We start from the raw sequence: 18,465 nt of genomic DNA on the forward strand, positions 1-18,465 counted from the left end.
ATCTATGATGAAAATTACAGGCCTCTCTCATCTTTTTAAGTGGGAGAACTTGCACAATTGGTGGCTGACTAAATACTTTTTTGCCCCACTGTATATATTTTTTTATCATAAACACTACCGGTTACATTATGTGGAAAAAGGAACCATAAATTCACCTTAATTTAGACMAAAACTTGTTTTTAATAACTTTTTCCAAGAAGAAAACTAAACAAAACAAGCATTGTGCAAATTGTACTGCTATCAGTAATACTATCTTTAACAGACTGATAACATAGAGCCAAAGAGCAAAGAGCCAAAATAAAATCTCTCAACATTGCCAAAAAAAAATTCAAGTATAAAACTTAACATTCAAAGGCAAATACAGGTTCCTACGGTTCCTACATGGGGATTTTTTTTTTCTGCGTTCCCTCGCAAAACATTTCCGTTCCCTCGCAATTCTTTTGCGTCCCCTCGCAATTCTTTTGCGTTCCCTCGCAATAGGTTTTGCGCTCCCTCGCAATAATCTATTGATCAATTCATGCGGCATAATTGTATACTTTAAGCCTTTTTTATGGTGGCCGCCGTGATTTCTGCTTTAATACAAGCTTATGTAAGGTTTTCCCATGGACTATTGAGTTATTATCTCGGGGTAATAAGTCATCTGATTGTGTCTCTGTTGTGTTCATCTGAATGGTTTAAAGGGCTGCTCTCAGTGCTGTTCCATCTTAGCCTTAACAGTCATAAACATGCAGTAAATGAATCGATTTTCAATCAGTTTTTTGTACCAAAGAGTTAATAATAATAAACACGTTTTCACTGAGGGTCTATAAGAGCCATATGAATTACATAATTATTGACATGACAGAAGCAGCAGCTTTGACACCTGGTGGTGGGCGTGTCGATGTGGGCGTGACTGTCATAAAGTATGAATGGGAAGGTTACTCTGTGTGTGTGAAGCGGGTGAGCGAGGTGGTCAGTCCTCGCAAAGTTTGGAACATGATAATCAAAATTAAATAAATCGATAATTGTGACAGAACAAAGAAGAGGTTTGGAGTTGGTTGATACACGAACAGATGAGATTTCCCGAGTTAACCCAGTGCTGCCCTCTATCACCATTAGTTTGCTGTGTTTTATAATAATAAAATGTGTTTATTATTATTAACGCTTTGGTGCAAAAAACTGATTGAAAATCGATTTATTTATTGCATGTTTATGTCTGTTAAGGCTCAGATGGAACGGCACTGAAAGCAGCCCATTAAACCATTCAGACGAACACAACAGAGACACAATCAAAACTGTAAGATGACTGATTATCCTGCGATAATAACTCAGAAATAGTTCAAATAGTTTAGATGTATTTTTATTTCTGTCCTACTTACGGAAAGTTTCTGTTTATATCTGTTGTGCCTTTCTATACTAAAGAAAAAGATATAAAACATCAGATATTTCACAACGAGATATTAACATTCATGGAAAAACCTTACATAACATTGTAGTAAAGCAGAAAGTACGGCGGCCACCATAAGAAAGGCTTACAGTATCAATTATACCGCATGAACTGATCAGTAGATTATTGCAAGCGAACGCAAAAGTATTGCGAGGGACCGCAAAAGTATTGCGAGGGACCGCAAAAGTATTGCGAGTGTGGGGGATCAGTTGCTGAGGACTTTGGATCAAGGAACCCCCCCCCTCTTCCAGTAAAATATGAGTCTATTATTTGTTCTTATGAATGTTTTGTTTTATTAAAAAGCACTGTTTCATTGTCCATGTTTAGCGGAATATTCACGTGTATGTTGGTAGCTATTCGGACTGAGAGTGAAACAAGTTTAGACAGTGATCAGTTTCTAACAGGCGCTTAGGGCAGCCTTGGGTCAGAAGGGTCCTAAGTTTCGAAGAGGAAGAAGGAGAAAAGATGGCGAATGTAACCGTTATAGTGTAACGCACGGATCGATGAATGTGTTTGTATGTTCAGAAAAAAGGAAGTAAAGGAAATTTACAACCACCGCATGTCTCGACACCACTTTTGTTCGAGTGTGCAACACGAGGGAACGCAAAAGTTTTGCGAGGGAACGCAAAAGTATTGCAAAAGAAAAATAAATCCCCATGTCCCCTGGAGGGATCCGTAGGTTCCATTACAATAAACAATTCAGAGTTACTGAATGAAAACTTCCTGATAGCATGGCGGCTAGCTGATTACTGCTAGTTTTGATTGGCTGTTTCTGACTGAGCGGAGTAATTATGCAGAGCAGGGACGAGATCGATTATTTTTTTAGAGATTATCTGTCTCATGTTAGGACAGCGAAAATTTTAATACATATGTAAAATGTATTTTTTAGGTTAGATGCTGCAGCTTTAAACAGAGGTTCGGTGTGAGAGTCACTACCAGGTGGAGCAGAAGCGGTGCTCCGTCTGTGAAATATTACTACCTGTAGCGCGGAGCAACGGTTCAGCAGCGAGATCAGAACCAGCGTCTTACATCGCAGCTCGAAGACTTAAATAATTTTGCGGGTTATTTGTTTAGCTTTCTGACCGTCATGCTAATCCGGGTGAGTGTTTGTAGCTGTGCGCTGCTTTACCTGCTATGTGATCCTCCATATGTCTTTTTTACTGCAGTGAGCCTCGATGTAGCCAAACTCCGTCAAGTATGGCATTGTTTTTATGTCGTATTAGCTTCGTTGTGTTGATGCATTTTGACGTGCTTCAATTTTCCGCCGCAACACACAAACTTCCYCATTCACTCAGTGCGTTATAGTTCCACATCACTTAGGATTTGTTGCTGCGCGTTTGCGCAGTGTGAAGGAAAGAGGAGACCAGCTGCACAGGCAGGCTGCGAAATGAGATGCAGGTGATCGGTATCGGCAACAAGAGCCACTGATCGCCGATCACCGATCATGCACTTTTTCACGAAAATCGGCTGATTATGATCGGTGACTGATCGATCAGCACACCTCTAATAACAGTATATGAAGACTAAAGCCTACAACTGCAGCTTTATTGTTATTCAAATGAAGTGACCTATACAAGTAAATCTAATTAGTCCTTAGAGTCAATTTGAACATTTTACTGTCTCCACTGTCCGATTTAACGTCAGGCTGCTGCTGCTGCTTAAACCATGTTTGAAAGCAGCTTCACATGCAACTAGACAGATATAAATGCATTCACCCTAGCAAAGAAATGTCAGCAAATTGGCCATTCATCAGTGTGAGTCCTAAAGGCGAGCCTTTATGTTGTTCATAAATGGTAATATGCATAAGACTGATAAGAGTGGCACTTGCCCTCAGATAGCATCAGCAAAAACTAGCAGTTCAAACACTAAGCATCAGTGTAGCCTAAATCAAGTCATGAAGCTTTTTGTTAAAGATAGCGGTCTAATTAAAACCTACCTTAATGATGTCTTCAGGCGTCCTCTCCACCTCTTTCAACCGCTTCAAGACTATCTCTTCATTGAATGAGATGCTGAGCTCTTTCTGTTCCAATGCCTCAATCTCTTTTTCTATTCTATGTGTGGGAAAAACAAACTTTGTCAGTACATGAAGAGGACCACCTCAGCAACAAAATGAGATGGAGAATTGTGACCCTACCTATTCCTTACACCAACTGCAGGAATATAAAGGTCAAGGTGTGTGACTGTCTTCACAATAAGCCTAAACTGTGTACACTGTAGCACCAGGTTACTATCAGACATGACACTTTTAGTTTCCCCTTTCGTCTGTACAACCATTCAGATTTAATTTTCCCATTCCAGTTGGTGAGGAGGTTTTATTCCACAAAGCTCAGACCTTCAGCTGCTGAAGCCCTCCACCCACTCGTTCATTACTTCCTTCCTTCAGGTTTTCCACCATCTCACAATCCTCAGAAACACATAATTAGCTTCTTCTTTGACATCACCAACATCAGGGTCTAAACAGCAGTGAATGTGTTGGACCATGAAAGAGAAGCTGATTAAGATTTAATTAATGTAATAACAGCAAAAATCAGAGTAGAATCACCATAATTAACCTGGTTCCTCATAGCTTTGTTAATGTACAGGAAGAGATCTCTGGAACCTTGAAAATCCAGTTTTGAATTACTGATCTCACTCATTACAGCTTGGAGCAAGAAGAGCAAGTATTTCTGGAGTAAAACAGCACATGTGGTCCTCTCCTTTGGTGGGATTCAGCAGCATATACCAGGCCTGCTGAGAGCAACCCACTCTTCTAGAGAAGGAACAGTAAAGACAGTAAAGGATGCCTGACTAACAAGTCTGCACAGAAACCAATTTGCCATATGACAAAACTGTTCAACAAGGTCAAACCTTCTGAAAAAATAAAAGATTATCCCAAATCAGAGGGTAGTGATGCTTCTTCTGTAGAAGAAGACACATTAAAGCAATCGTTGGCAAAAATGAAATTAGATTTTTGTTTTCAGAAGCTACTGATCTATAATTGGCCACTTGGGACTTAAAGTGAATTCCTTCCCAATGATAAGAGTCATACTTACAGCAGTTCTAAATACACTCATGACTTTTATCTCTGGTAGTTGGTTTTCCAAACGTTCATCAGTATACTAGAAACTATCATGAACACTAACGATCTAGAGCTGTGTATTCTCCAGCGTTTGTGTCCAGATGTTTCCAGGATGAGGTTACCTGAGGATGTTGCTCTGCAGCTGATCACTCTGCTGCTGCTCATCCTGAGCCTGGAGCCTCATGGCCTGCTGCTCCTCCTCCGACTGCTGACTCAGCCCATCCATCAGCCACTGCTCCCGCAGGGATTTCTTCTGCCAGTCAAACACACCAACCCAGTTTCACAAACTTCTACATATTCTGTTTTTTACTTTTTACCTCCTGTGACTCTTGACTCGCTCAATCTAACAAGTTTCCCTTTCTGTTTATTAAATAGATAAAACTATCTTTTTTAAAATCAATTTACCATTAACCAAAGAAAATTCACATTCAAACTTAAATCTAAACTTCCAGCTGAATAAGGAAAGCTCTGATCAGAGCTGCCAAGAGGCCCATGGTGACTCTAGACCAGACAACCACCCTAAACATAAAGACAGGGCTGGTAGAAAGAAACCCTAAAGATTAGCAGCTGGAACTGCAGCAAAAGGTAGTTGCTACCTTTTGCGTGGGGGAGCTGAATACTTTTGCACACTGCACTTTTCAGTCTTTTATTTGTGAAAAATGTTTTGAATTATACGGTATATAATTGTATTTCTACTTCACAATTGTCTATGACTTTGTGTTTATCTTTCACATAAAATTCCAATGAAATACACTCACCGGCCACTTTATTACGTATACCTGTCTACCTGTGTATGCACCATGTCAACAAGGCGCTTGTTGTGTTCAAGACTGGTCTCTTGAACACAACAATGAGTTTGCTGAACTCGAATGGCCTCCACAGTCACCAGATCTCAATCCAATAGAGAACATTGGGGATGTGGTAGAACGGGAGATTTGCATCATGGATGTGCAGTTGACAAATCTGTAGCAACTGTGTGATGCTATCTTGTCAATATGGACCAAACTCTCTGCGGAATGTCGTGAAACCTGGTTGGAACTGATTGAGATCTTTCCAGGACACACAGAAAACAGATCATAAAAATCTAGAGGCAACAAGTGATCTTGTACTACGATCTAATGTGATTAAAACTTGTGTAATCCTTATTTTAAAATGTACTACCAATTAATGTGATGAGTTATGTGAACTTGATTTAAGAAGTAAATGGATAAAAGTAATAACTGCAAATTAGATAGAGATGTCTTAAAACTGTGTCCCAACCAGAGGCTGAGAGGGAGGAAGAACAGTGAGCACGGAAGAAACAGGAAGTGGGGTTGTGAAAGGCAGAAAGTACCAGATGTTGAGTGCAGATAAGAACTTCAGCAAGAGTAAAAGAAGGAGTTCAAGAGGTGAGTGGAGAAGAAGTCGACGGCTAACCACGGTACTTGACGTCAAGGAAAATGGGGCAACGGAGAATTGTGCAAGCAGTTGGTGCATGCACAACCGAAATGCAGAAGTATAGAGAATTATGTAAGCCGCAGATGTGCACACAACTGAAATACAGAGGGTATAAAAATACATGCGAGGAGAGGGAGGAAGAACAGTCCTCCCTCTTGACTCGAACACTGCGAAACGAAGTGTTTGAGTCAAGACCACACAAAGATGCAGGATCGGATAGGATAGGAGCTATGCTTTGAAACCACGGGAAGGTGAAGACTTCGCACTGCTCTCGAAGGGAACAAGATCTGTTTGCCCACAGTCCGGGTTCTGATTCGACACCTGCCCTACCCTCAACCCAAGAACCAACTCAACGATGCTGCAGTAGACATGGGGGATAGGCAAAGATCACTTATGGATAAAGAACTGGGCTCATGGAGAATACTCACCAGTTCGACTTTGGATTTATTCTAAAAAGGACTCTGCTATGGCAAGATGGGTCCCTGACCATGGATATTAAAGTTTTCTGCTGCCAAGATCAACTAAGCATCTGGGGATGAGTGGAACTGCATCCCAAAGCCTCTTAAAAGGTTCAGTGACACAGTATAGGGACAGGAGGGAAGTGTGATTTCTAAATTTCTTTTATATATTCATCTCTCGATTTTTGATTGAAGAAGCTGTATGTCATTTTCCCCTGCTAAAGCTTGCTAATAAAATATTAAAGTCTAATTGATGCTGTGGACAGTTAATTTAATTAAGTCATAGGAGGATTAATTTTTTTGGTTAATGTAAAATCAATGTTCATGATCCTAGTGAATTAGGGGGCTTCAGACGTTTCTTTAGTTATGATAAATAATGACATTGTGACTCGTGCCGAGTCTCTAAAGTTATCTAGACTTCAACAAGTGCACGTTATTAATAGAGGAAGAGCTGCCGTTAACTGGGGTGGTTTGTGGAGTCAGGCAACCACGGGCTACTTGGATGTCTGTTTCATTAACTGTAAAAGGTCATAATCTCAGGATCTGAAGGTGGTTAGAGTCTAGACACATCTTTCTCACTCCCATCTTAAACAGAATGTCCTCTAAATTCTCATCTGTAGTAATACTCAGAAGTTAGAGGCTTCTCTGACCCGTTAGGCGGAGAGCTGGTCAGTAGTCAGTAGGAGTTTGAGAGGAGGTAGGGGTGTGGCTGACTATTGCGTAATAACAGGAATGTTTCCAGTACATTGTAGAATCTATGCCACAAAGGATTTAGGCAGTCCTGAAGGCAAAAGGGGGTCCAACTCGGTACTAGCAAGGTGTACCTAATAAAGTGGCCAGTGTATAGTCATATTTGTAGTTCTAATGTGACAAAATATGGAAAAGTTCAAGGGATATAAATACTTTTGCAAGCAACTGTAGACTGCTGTAGGAGATGAATCTCAGTGTGTCATGTCTGGCATCAATAATTGTAGGATAATTAATACACTGCTGGAAGAAATGGAATTAACCTGAAATCTCACTGAAGATTTCACGGAAGCCTGCTTGTCCTTGCAGAGCTCCACACCTTCATGTCTAATTCCCAACACTTCTTTTGCTTTGTATCAGGCAGATTTTGGCTGCTGCCTGACTACCAGGTGGAGCAGACAGATGGTTGCACTACCCCAGTCTGCCCCTGTTGGAGGTCTCTCCTCATGAAAGGGGGCTTTACTGTGTGCAAGATGGGGGAGAAAAGGAACATTCTGTAGATCATTACATCAGAATGGGATTTGCTAAAGGTGAGAAGATCTTTATGGGAAGAAATGATCTTCCAAATCAGTGTTTACTGTTTAGATACTATACCAACAATGGTCCACAAGCATTTTTCTTGAGGGATTGTGCCACCTGTTGTTCCAGTGAGGTACTGCATATTACTGGGACCTGACATTCAATCTTTGTGCTTTTCTTCAGAAGTACACTATAAAGAATTAAATACCTTGATGTACTGAAGTTTTAGTTTCTCCTCTTCAATCTGTCTTCTTTTCTTTGCAATGTCTTCTTGGATTCTTCTTTTGTCCTGTGGACAAAAAGCACATGTCTGCAGCATGAGTGCATTTTATTATATGGAAACTATTCCACCTGTTGCATCCCAGTGCCGACTCTTCATGCTGGGCCTGACAGCTGTAGAGCAGAAGCCAGAAATACCTAAAGGCAAAGAGCTCCTGCTCTCTACCTGCTGTTTCATGCCAATCTGTCCTTCAGTCTGCTCCTTGTGTCTAAAAGATCATCTCCTCACATGTCTTTGATTCAAACAAGACAAAGAGAAGCAAAAATGGTTTCTTCTAGCAACACATTGTTGACTCTGTCAACAATGTGGAAACAAGATTCTGAATGTCACAATGAGTCGGTCACTGATGGCTAATATTAGCTCCTGGATCCAGGATCAGAGTGACACTTGGTCACAGTGAAAAGGGATCCCCTCATGACATCTGCTGGTATTTATATCTCCACCTCTATCTGATGGGGTGAATATCACAGCAGACTGATGAAGCTGCATCAGTCTGCAGAGCAGAGTTGCCTCCACCAGGAGACTCAGATCAGCTGATCCAGAATGCTGCTGCTGGAGTTCTCTCCAAAACCAAGACAGAGCACATCACTCGGTTCTAAAGTCACCTACAATGAGAGAATAGACTTTAAAATTCTGTTAGTTGAACTGCCTTGCTGTTAAAATGTGCTGTACAAATAATCCTAATGATGGCTGGATGGACTAATCATGATTGATTGGATGAACGTGTGGAAAATCTTAATGTTATAATGTGCGGTGGGGGATTGGTGATGTGTGGGCCAAGAACAAGCTCCTGGTATAGAACACATAGACACACTGATGATGGGTTATCAGGTCTTCAGAGCTAAATTATCCAGGATGGATCAACAGAAGCTAAATTTAATCCCAGTCCTCAGGCCTACAGGGAACCAACAAGGAGAGGAGAGGAAGAGAAGGTGTGACCTGGAGAACATGGCGAGTTTCTTACAGTGATTGCCTGGAGCCTCTCCTTCAGCAGGTCCGCTTCTTCCATGATGGGCTGGAAGAAAATTAAAGACCATGAAGCAAATAAAGAGAACCAGGGCTCAGTATATAGTATAGTTCTACTGGAAAAAACCTGAATGTCTAAATGTAAAATAAGATCCAAGACACAAATATACCATCTCTACTTCCAACCCAACAGAAGCCAACAGTTCATGTTGTATGATAATCAGTCAGGGTCTTATTCTGACTCATCTCGACCTAAACCAACATTCTCATTTTTAAAATCACTAGCATGTCTTTCTGATTAGGTGCATGTCGTTCTTCTGTTTTTACACCAGTATGTTAATAGTGCATATTTGTTGGTGAGAGCACAGAAGGAAACCATTCAATTCGGGTAGAAAAAACACAGCTCTTAAAACTTAACTGTTTTTAATCAAAGTTTTTTTAATTATTAGACAATAAAAATAACAAAAGTTCTTAGAATGTTGTAAAGTCCATTCTAAGAATTAAAACATTACATGATCATGAGACTACTCATGTTTTGTTTTGTTTTTTTTCCAATCATGATTGATTGAGGAAAATAATGTATAGATTTGAATTTGTTACTGAAAAGCATGGCTTGCATATGCAGTCAGCCACCCCTTTTCACTAATACCCATGAATAAAATCAACTGCACCAAATCGTGTGGAGTTTGGTGCAGTTCTCCTTCAGTTTCCTATGAAGTTTCCTATGCAGTGTCTCCTTCAGTTTCCTATGAAGGAGACACTGGGAACATGGAAGGTGATCATTTATCAAACATCATCCTCACATAGATGAAGATGTATCCATCCTTTGCAAAAGTTTAATGCTTTTCATTCATTTAAAACTACATGGAGATAAAATGGTGGATGCTCAAAAAATAAATATTCCTGCATTAGAAATTGATCATCAATAATCAGATCACTGATGATTGCAGCTCTAAATGAGTTTGAGCTGGACTGAGTTGTGGCTCTTTGTTCTGTGAATGTTGCAGGCCCCTGGTCCAGTGAGGTGTCAGCCCATCTGCCAGTCCCACCTTGCATGACTGATGACTACAGTAATTTCTCCAGTAACTAATTGACTGCTGGACTTAAACGGTGTTTGTTCCTTTCCTGAGATTTATTGCAATACATACCAATACACACTTGTGTAGTGGATGACTGACGGGTTTAGAGTCAGACAGAGAAGCAACATGTCAGTGTTACAGGCCAGAAGAGAAACAGAACTCTCTATAGCTAGTCTGTGATGCTAACATCTTCAGAGATGAGCCGTTTCGCCTCGGCTCCGACTGCAATGGATCACCGAGTTCACATTCACAGCCATGGGCCCACCAGCTACAACAAACTGTTTTAAATGTACACTTTCAATTTGCTTTTCATGTATCTGAGATTTTCTGACACTAGTGGTCTTTATTGACAGCCAGCAGATAGGAAATGGGCAGAAAGAAAAGTGCAGCAAAGGTCAGGAATGAAAACCTAGGCGGCCTGGTCGAGGACCACAGCCTCTCTGCCACTACAGCACCAATACTGCTGTGATTCTATTAGACCCGTTTTCATTTTTCCCCCCACCCCCAATATATTTTATTGAATTTTCTCTTTTTTGACACAACAAACTTACAAATAACAAACATTGTAAACGTGTACTTGTACACACTTGCATTCACTCACACACTCACCATTCAAACCTGTATTTGTTTAGTTCCAAAAATATACAAAACCCTTTAGATTAAGACAGAGAAAAATAACAAGACAATATATAAATAGAAACTGTAGTCAAGACATCCATTCAAGACACCCATTAATAAGCTCCGCCTTCAGTCCATATGATCCTCATCTATGGCTCCCACAGGTTCTCAAAGTCCCAAAGTCTCAAAGTTTACCCTAAGCGATGCATGTTAGCTTTTCCAGTCCGAGCAAATTTGCAATTTCTTTCTTCCAAAGTCCCAGGGAGGGCGGGTCCATGCTCCTCCAGCATAATGTAATAGATCTTCTGGCTTGAAGAAGTCCATAGTCTATCAATTTAGTTTTTGTCTGTGATTGTTTAAATTCCATTGGGTATATTCCTAGAACACAGATTTTAACCTCTAATGGGATTTTCACCTTAAACAATTCAGCTAGACACCCAATAACATCTTTGCAAAACTTCTGGATTGTCTGTGGGAATCACAGACAATAGAGAAGAGTTTGTTTTTCAAATAAGCATTTAGTGCAAGTATCTGGAATATCACTGGACATACAACGAAGCCTAACTGGTGTTATATAGGTTCTCATAAGCCATTTATATTGCAGAAGTTTGAATTGTGTGTTTATCGTTTGTTTCTGTGCTTTTAATCAAGCCTGATTCCAGTCCTCCTCATCTATATCTTCGAGAGTATCTCTACTCCAAGTGTCCAACTTATCAATTGTTGAATCCTTAGGAAAGCATCAACAAATTATAGAACACAGAAAGAAAACCTTTCCCTTTTAAGTCCCCAACGCACACCTCTTCTATTTTTGTTAAGGGTGGAATGTCAACTATTTGTTTCCGTTTTGATGACATATAGTTTTTCTATTGCAAGTATTTAAAAAAATGTTTTGGGGGTATTAAAATGCTTATTACATAACTGATCGAAAGTAAGCAACATGCCATTGGCATATAGATCTTCAATTTTCTGAATTTTTTTCTGAGGGGAAAGTCTACTTTGTGAAGGTTTACACATCTACTCATTATCTGTAATTCTTATGTGTTGTCTAGTTTTGAATGAAAATCAGCATCATATTGGTTCATGTATGAAGCTGGAACAAACTCCTGATTGTTCAGAGTTTTTTGGAACATTGGATAGTAAAATTTGATTTAGCGTACAAACTGGTTATAATCACTTATTTTCTAATAGTTATAGAAGTCCTATTATTTCCACTGGAGTTGTGCTATTGTGAGTTTGGCCTTGGTCATTGCTATGTCTGCTCTCCATGGCAACCCTCAGTCCCAGAGGCGTGACCTCTTCCCCTGCCGTCCGTCTTGCCATTCGACCTACACTCTCCTGACTTCCAATCCCAGCTTCTCCTAATCTGATCTCTGGTGGATTAACTGTACACTCACTGCCAGCCAGCTCTTCAGCACTCAGTCTGCTGACTGCGTAGCCTCACTTCATCCAGGCAATTGGCTTCAGATTGATGCTCACTTGTGAAAATCACAAGTGAGCACTAAATATATATATTCAGAGAGATACATGTATATCTTCAAACCCCTTGAACTTTTCCATTTTCTGTTACATTACATCCACAAACATGAAAGTAGTTGTATCCAATTGGATATTTTATTTCTACAAGTAGAAATAAAATTGTAAGTGATTCAAAACATAAACATGTTTTACATATAAATAACTGAACAGTGTGGTGTGCTAAACTACTCACCGCCTGAGTTAATACTTTGTGGAACCACCTTTTTCTGCAGTTCCAGCTGCTAGTCTTTAGGGTTTCTCTCTACCAGCTTTGCACATCTAATAACTGAAATTTTTGCCCATTCTTCTTTGTGAAACAGCTCAAGCTCAGTCAGATTACATGGAGAGCCTTTGTGAACAGCAGTTTTCAGATCTTGCCACTGATTCTAGATTGGGCTTAAGGGTGGACTTTGACAGTGCCATTCTAACTCATGGATATTTTTTCTTTTAAACCATTCCATTAGAGCCCTGGTTTTATGCTACCAGATGATGGTAGCATAAAACCAAGTGAGATGTTCAAATCTTTTTCCAGCCTCAGCCTGCTTTAAGCCTCTCCACAGTTTCTCCCTGACCTGTAACAACCTCTGAGGCATCACAGAGCAGCTGGATTTCTACTGAGATTAGATTACACACAGCTGGACTCTGTTTAGTCATTAGCAGTAATCAGGAAACTTCTGAAGGAAAATGGTTACACTCAGAGAAAAGGGGGTTGAATACTTTTCACTCTACAGTTTTCAGTTTTGTAATGGGATAAAATATGTAAAAGTTCAGCTTGGGGTTGATGCATTTAGCCTAATATATTTCTCTGAAACGTTTTCCTCAAACCTTCTCCTGACTGATATGTTTAAGCTGTGAGCTCCTGTCTGTAAATGTATCAAAGAACATCAAAATCCCAGTAGCAAGTAAACTTGGCCAGAAGAACAGATTAATTTTAATAAGAAGAATAATCCAACATCTGGTGTGATTGTAGCAGGACTCAGGCGAGTTTCTCTTATCTGATTCAAATTATTATATTTTCCTGTTTCCTCCAAGCTCAGTGATTAGAATGCATCGATTTAATTTGGTCAGGTCTTTCTGAATATGAACAATTTATTTTGTAAAATATGACATTTTGTTTGTGAATAATAAACTGAAAAATGTCTAGAGAAACATCCAGAAATGGAAGAGTCTTTACTCTTGCTGAGTGGAACATCTGTGTCTGCTTAAACCAATGCATATAGGTAGTGTGATGAACTTTTCTTTCTGTCAACAGTTAGAAGAATGAGTTAGTGTTAAACGTTAGACTTTTGCACCACAAGTGCACCAGAACCAGCCTGTGAGCTTCCAAACATTTCTGTATTCAGTAAACGACAGCAGTTGTTCAGAACTGTTTCTGCACAGAAAGAACAACTTACTTCGAACAGTGCTGTTCTACCCATGCTGTTCTATCTATCTATCTATCTATCTATCTATCTATCTATCTATCTATCTATCTATCTATCTATCTATCTATCTATCTATCTATCTATCTATCTATCTNATAAATGATACCCTGGCCTCAGATGTACAGCTGGATCAGTTACTGATGCAGAGTCTGAGGTTCTGCTGTTCTATGGACGGCTTACCATTTAGTAGAACATGTTAGTTGTCATTATGTGTGAAAATGTAGTTGAGTTTAGATTGAACCAGCTAGCTTTAAACTATGAAACATTCTGCAATCTGATTCGAGTGTCTACAGTATCTATCTATCCATCCATCCATCCATCCATCCATCCATCCATCCATCCATCCATCCATCCATCCATCCATCCATCCATCCATCCATCCATCCATCATCATACAGGGGTTATGATGGTGCTGGTGTCTATCTTCAGTGGTGAATGGGTGAGAAGTGGGGTCACCTGGACGGGTCACCAGTCCATCCCAGTATAGCTGTTCGAAACTAGAGTCATTTAACATTTATGATGTGTCAGGAACAGAAGCACTGGGTTTAGAATTAACGATATTAGGGCTAACTTCATGTTTCCAGTATTCTCTCTTCTCAAAGATCAACAGTAGAGAGAAGCTTCCACTCTTGCTGCTTGGCACCATGAACTTTGGGAAAGCTTAGAAAGAACCTTCAAAGCCCCTCCTGTAGAAAAGGAGGCTTTAAATCATACATCTTGAAAACTTTCTAAAGAGAGGGCATATTATTAGATCTTCTTCATGTTAAATAAATATTATATTTGAAGACCATTAATATGATTTCAAATGCTGAAAAAGCTTTGAAATGGCCACTGCCATGTTGGCATATTTTGTGCTGTTCTTAGCTTTTCAAATATGTTAAAGAGGAATGAAGAAGAGGCTGACTGACTGAGTGGTTGACTGACTGGTTAGTTGACTGACTTATTTACTGGCTCTCTGAAGGCTGTGAGGAACGGCTGAGTGGGAGGGTAACAGTCCTACTTTGCACATGCCCACATTCTTGATGGTTGCTGTCAGTTTTGGTGAGTATTTGATCAGCCTTTGTGATACAGAGAAAGTTTCTGAAACGATGACATGATTCCATGCAGTGATTCCATGTAACTGTCCTCATGTAAATATTAATAGTTAGTTAAAAGCAGAACCCTGCTGGGATGCTGCAAACAGCTGACAGCTTAAAGGAATTAAGAGATTAGGGATCAAAGACCCTTGGTCCTCATTTTATTTTCAGATCAACAACAACTTGTGTCCTGATGACTGCAGAGTGTTCAGCCTACGCAGTAGCAGAGCAGCAGTAGTTTAGTCTACAGTCTCATACATATCAAGATGTTTCTGTGAAATTCTCCATTGCTTACATTACAGGCATCAAGGTAAGCAGGACGAGCCAGAAGGATTAGAAAGGTGTACTCACAGGTTTTAGCTTTGTCTTTCCTCCAACAGCAGAGTGTTTCAGAGAGGTAGAGCTCACTCTCACAGCGTACTCAACATTACTGGGGCTGAGGCTGCTGGGAGAATGTGTAGGCTGGGAGCGAGTCAGATCTCCCCCTCCACCTCTCTCTCTCTCTGCGTCTTTATCTGTCATAGAGCCGCGCTGTGTGCCTGAAATACCAGCGCCCAGCAACTTCTCTCCGCCTGGCTCTTAGGGAGGTGTGTGTGGAACCTTGGTATGGTCTTTAGCTAATTGTCTCAAGGCGTGTAAGAAAATAACAATAAATACCACACCCGTCATCTGTGTGTTCCATTTCAGTAAGTCTCTGTAGACTAGATGATCTATTAGATCTTGAATCATAAAAGTGGCAGTGCATCAGTGCATGCTGCCTTACAGGCTGTAGTAGCCTGGCTGTTTCCTCAGATGATGGAAACCTGCAGAGTTTACAGCAAACTTAAGATCTGGAGTACTCATGACAAAAGAATGTCCTTTTCTTCAAAACAAACTGTGTTGTAATGGGAACGTCAGTAAAGTTAGCTTAGCCTGATATCTCTCATTAGCCCAGCCAGCTATTAAAAGCTAGCCACCTGTGCAGCTCTGGACATGGATTAGTCCAGGGCTTCTGCAGCGCTGCATGCTGGAGGCAGAGTCTAACAAATTGTACTTTCTTTTCATTAATAAGGGCTTCCCTGCAATGATCTCAGTAATGTTTCAAAAAATAAAATAATTATCAGATTATTAGTGAAATTGTGTCTGTGAACAAATTCATCTTTTCATCCCAATGACTGATTCTACATCTAACTATCACCACCAAGTCAGAGTGAGAGAAGTGCAGCCTGGAGAGGCATGCCTCCATCTGCATCCGTTGTGACTCAGCTGCAGTTATCCCAGAGCCAAACACACACCCTCAACACACATTCAGTGTCAGCTTCACACAACAGCCTCAGAAATAATGCCGGAACACACCAGCCAGCCAATATTAGGAAATTGTTGCTTGCCTATTATGTTCCTTCTGTGATGCTTTAGATGAAGTCTTTAATTTCAGAGGTTACTGTTGCTGTAGCAACACAGTCTTTCCCAATTTCAGAGAGCCTTTTAAGAGAATTGCAGATTGGTTCTTTTTATTGAACTCTGATTAAACCCAGATGTTATTGTGCCATGTGGTGACCTCCCTACTGAATGTCAGAGTTGAAGACACATCACACTTATGAGACAACAATCTTATCAATGTAAACCCCGGAAAGTTAAATACTCTAAATAAATGAAAGCATATTTTACCCTGTTTATTGTCTTTACAGATCAATCCTTGATGACTTTCTAAAATTTGTAACATAGAGTAGAAAGTGGAATTTCTTTTTTCTACATTCACTGGGTGGCACCAGAGGAGGAGATGCAGCTATATATTGTAGCCACACAATCATACCCAGGTTCTCTTCCCAAAGGAACGCTGTCATCCTATTGGTGGAATGGTTGCTAGGCGACAAAACTCCTTGATTTGTGAGAGCGAAACACATTAGAAAGTAAAGCAGAGACTTGCAATTGCAGATTAGATCCATGCAGAGAGAAAGTTTGTGCAAGAGGAGAAGAAATTTGTTTGAGAAGCTTCAAATCTAGTGCAGAAATAAAGTTTTGAGAGAGTGTAGAGTACATGAAAGAGAGATAAAATCCTGCCCTTCAATTAAAAATGCCAGCTCTTGATTTTTGCCATTAAATTTCTCTACATAAAGGGAAGAGAAGCAAAACTGTGGTAACTAACTCCAACTAAAAACAGTCTGACTTCAGTGCTTTCCAATAAAGCCTGAGCCACCTAGTAGCTACTAAGCTGGCTTTTGTTTGATTATCAGATATTAATTTTATTGCTGTGTTTTCTGTCTCCCTATTAAAAAGCTATAAAAGTCATTGTGTGTTCATTTTTAGGGTGGAAAACTTATGTGATGGCATAATTATTTCCTGCACTGTATGCAAATAACTTGCATAATACTCTTTGGAACGTGAGGCAGCTGTGTCATAGTTTTGCTCACCCGATTGTTCATTCATTCACTCATGAACAATCCTTCCATTTTTAATAATTTCATCACTGTTCCCACCTCCATCACCAGTACATCAATTTTACTCATGTGCTTTTAGTCTTGCAGTCTTGTTACTATGGCAACACATGAAGTGATTTAGCTTCTACAGTCTAAAGATAGAGCCCTCACAAAATCGACAGCTGGCACGCCAAATTATTATCTCCAGCAACAAATACGGAAGTACAGCTTAGAATATATAGCCAGCAAGTCCTACGCAAAAACAAAAAACATGAACACAAACATATTGATGGCATTTATTGATTTATTGCTACAGCAATAAATGCTTCATTTTTTCAGGTGGAATAATATATATATATAAATGTGGCATATATCAAGGAGATGCTCTGTCCCCACTGCTGTTCTGCATAGGCCTGAACCCCCTCTGCCAAATCATCAACAAGACTGGCTACAGATACCGACTCAAGAATGGGGCCACSATCAGTCACCTCCTCTACATGRATGACATCAAGCTGTACGCCAAGAGCGAGCGAGACATCGACTCACTGATCCACACCACCAGGATCTACAGCACTGACATTGGGATGTCATTCGCACTAGAGAAGTGTGGCCAGATGGTTACAAAGAGAGGGAAGGTTGTCCACACAGAAGAGGTCTCATTCCCAAAAGGAACAATAGCAGACATAGAGCACAGCTACAAGTACAGGCATAGGCGTAGGAAGCGGGGGGGGGGATATGTCTCCCCCAATATTGGAGAGAGCCACATTCGTCCCCCCCCCAATAATTTCACCGCAGTTGCGAAGAATTTTAAAATCTTCCACTCGCGTGCTTTTATTTTGAAGGCGCACAGCAGCGCATTCAGCAGAGTGCTTCCTCCCCCATCTGAACGGCTCAGAGGGGGCAGCAGAAGGAGTCAAGAGAAACTCCGTTTGAATGAGGTAAACGATTTGTCAGGAATTTTTCCATGAATATCGCTTGTTTATAACATCTTGTTGTCAGTTTACTGTCATATAGAACGAAATATTTTTGATTAAGCCGTTTTAATTCTGGAATAGTCACATGTCCAAAAGTTTACTGCTAACTGTTAAGATATGAAGCGCTGAAGTGTGAAGATATAAAAATTATATTAATTWCAATAAAACCAGAAAGGAGAACAGATGAAGACTGATGTCAGGTTGATTTCTTTCAACGTTTCAATGTTTTTTTCATTATTTCCACACTATAAGGGTGGCTTCTACACCCTTATAGAAGACACCCAATTGTCTCTTATTGGTTAGGAGACGATAAGAAAAGTGCTGGTAAAAATGAATTAGTTAAAATTTTTGCTACACAGTAAATAGAGTTGAGATTTATAATAATACATCTGAAAATGAAGTTGTTTAAATTCTCATTCTGTATAATAAAAACATACTTTTTATATTTAGTTCACATTCTTTCTGAAGAATGTGAACTAAATAGAATGTCTT

At 40.0% G+C, this 18,465-nt stretch overlaps 1 protein-coding gene across 3 annotated transcripts in view; it reads right to left on the reverse strand.

Annotated features, from left to right (window-relative positions):
* The window catches only part of palmdb (palmdelphin b), a 37,303-nt gene extending 22,151 nt beyond the window's left edge, over window positions 1-15,152 (reverse strand). Inside the window, exons 1-5 of one of the 3 annotated variants that reach the window (XM_008438536.2) lie at window positions 14,955-15,120; window positions 8,890-8,940; window positions 7,854-7,934; window positions 4,607-4,737; window positions 3,363-3,477 (exon numbers count right to left, since the gene is read on the reverse strand). In XM_008438536.2, the coding sequence (XP_008436758.2) occupies window positions 3,363-3,477; window positions 4,607-4,737; window positions 7,854-7,934; window positions 8,890-8,934 (372 nt within the window). In that variant the 5' untranslated portion in view covers window positions 8,935-8,940; window positions 14,955-15,120. Of the gene's footprint in view, window positions 1-3,362; window positions 3,478-4,606; window positions 4,738-7,853; window positions 7,935-8,889; window positions 8,941-12,296; window positions 12,651-14,954 lie in introns of those variants that run through there. The other 2 variants (XM_008438537.2, XM_008438543.2) reach the window with 2 other exon arrangements.
* Between the last annotated feature and the right edge of the window lie 3,313 nt (window positions 15,153-18,465).

This window comes from Poecilia reticulata, linkage group LG20 (genome assembly GCF_000633615.1).
Source record: "Poecilia reticulata strain Guanapo linkage group LG20, Guppy_female_1.0+MT, whole genome shotgun sequence".
In the NCBI taxonomy this organism is placed as follows: Eukaryota; Metazoa; Chordata; class Actinopteri; order Cyprinodontiformes; family Poeciliidae; genus Poecilia; species Poecilia reticulata.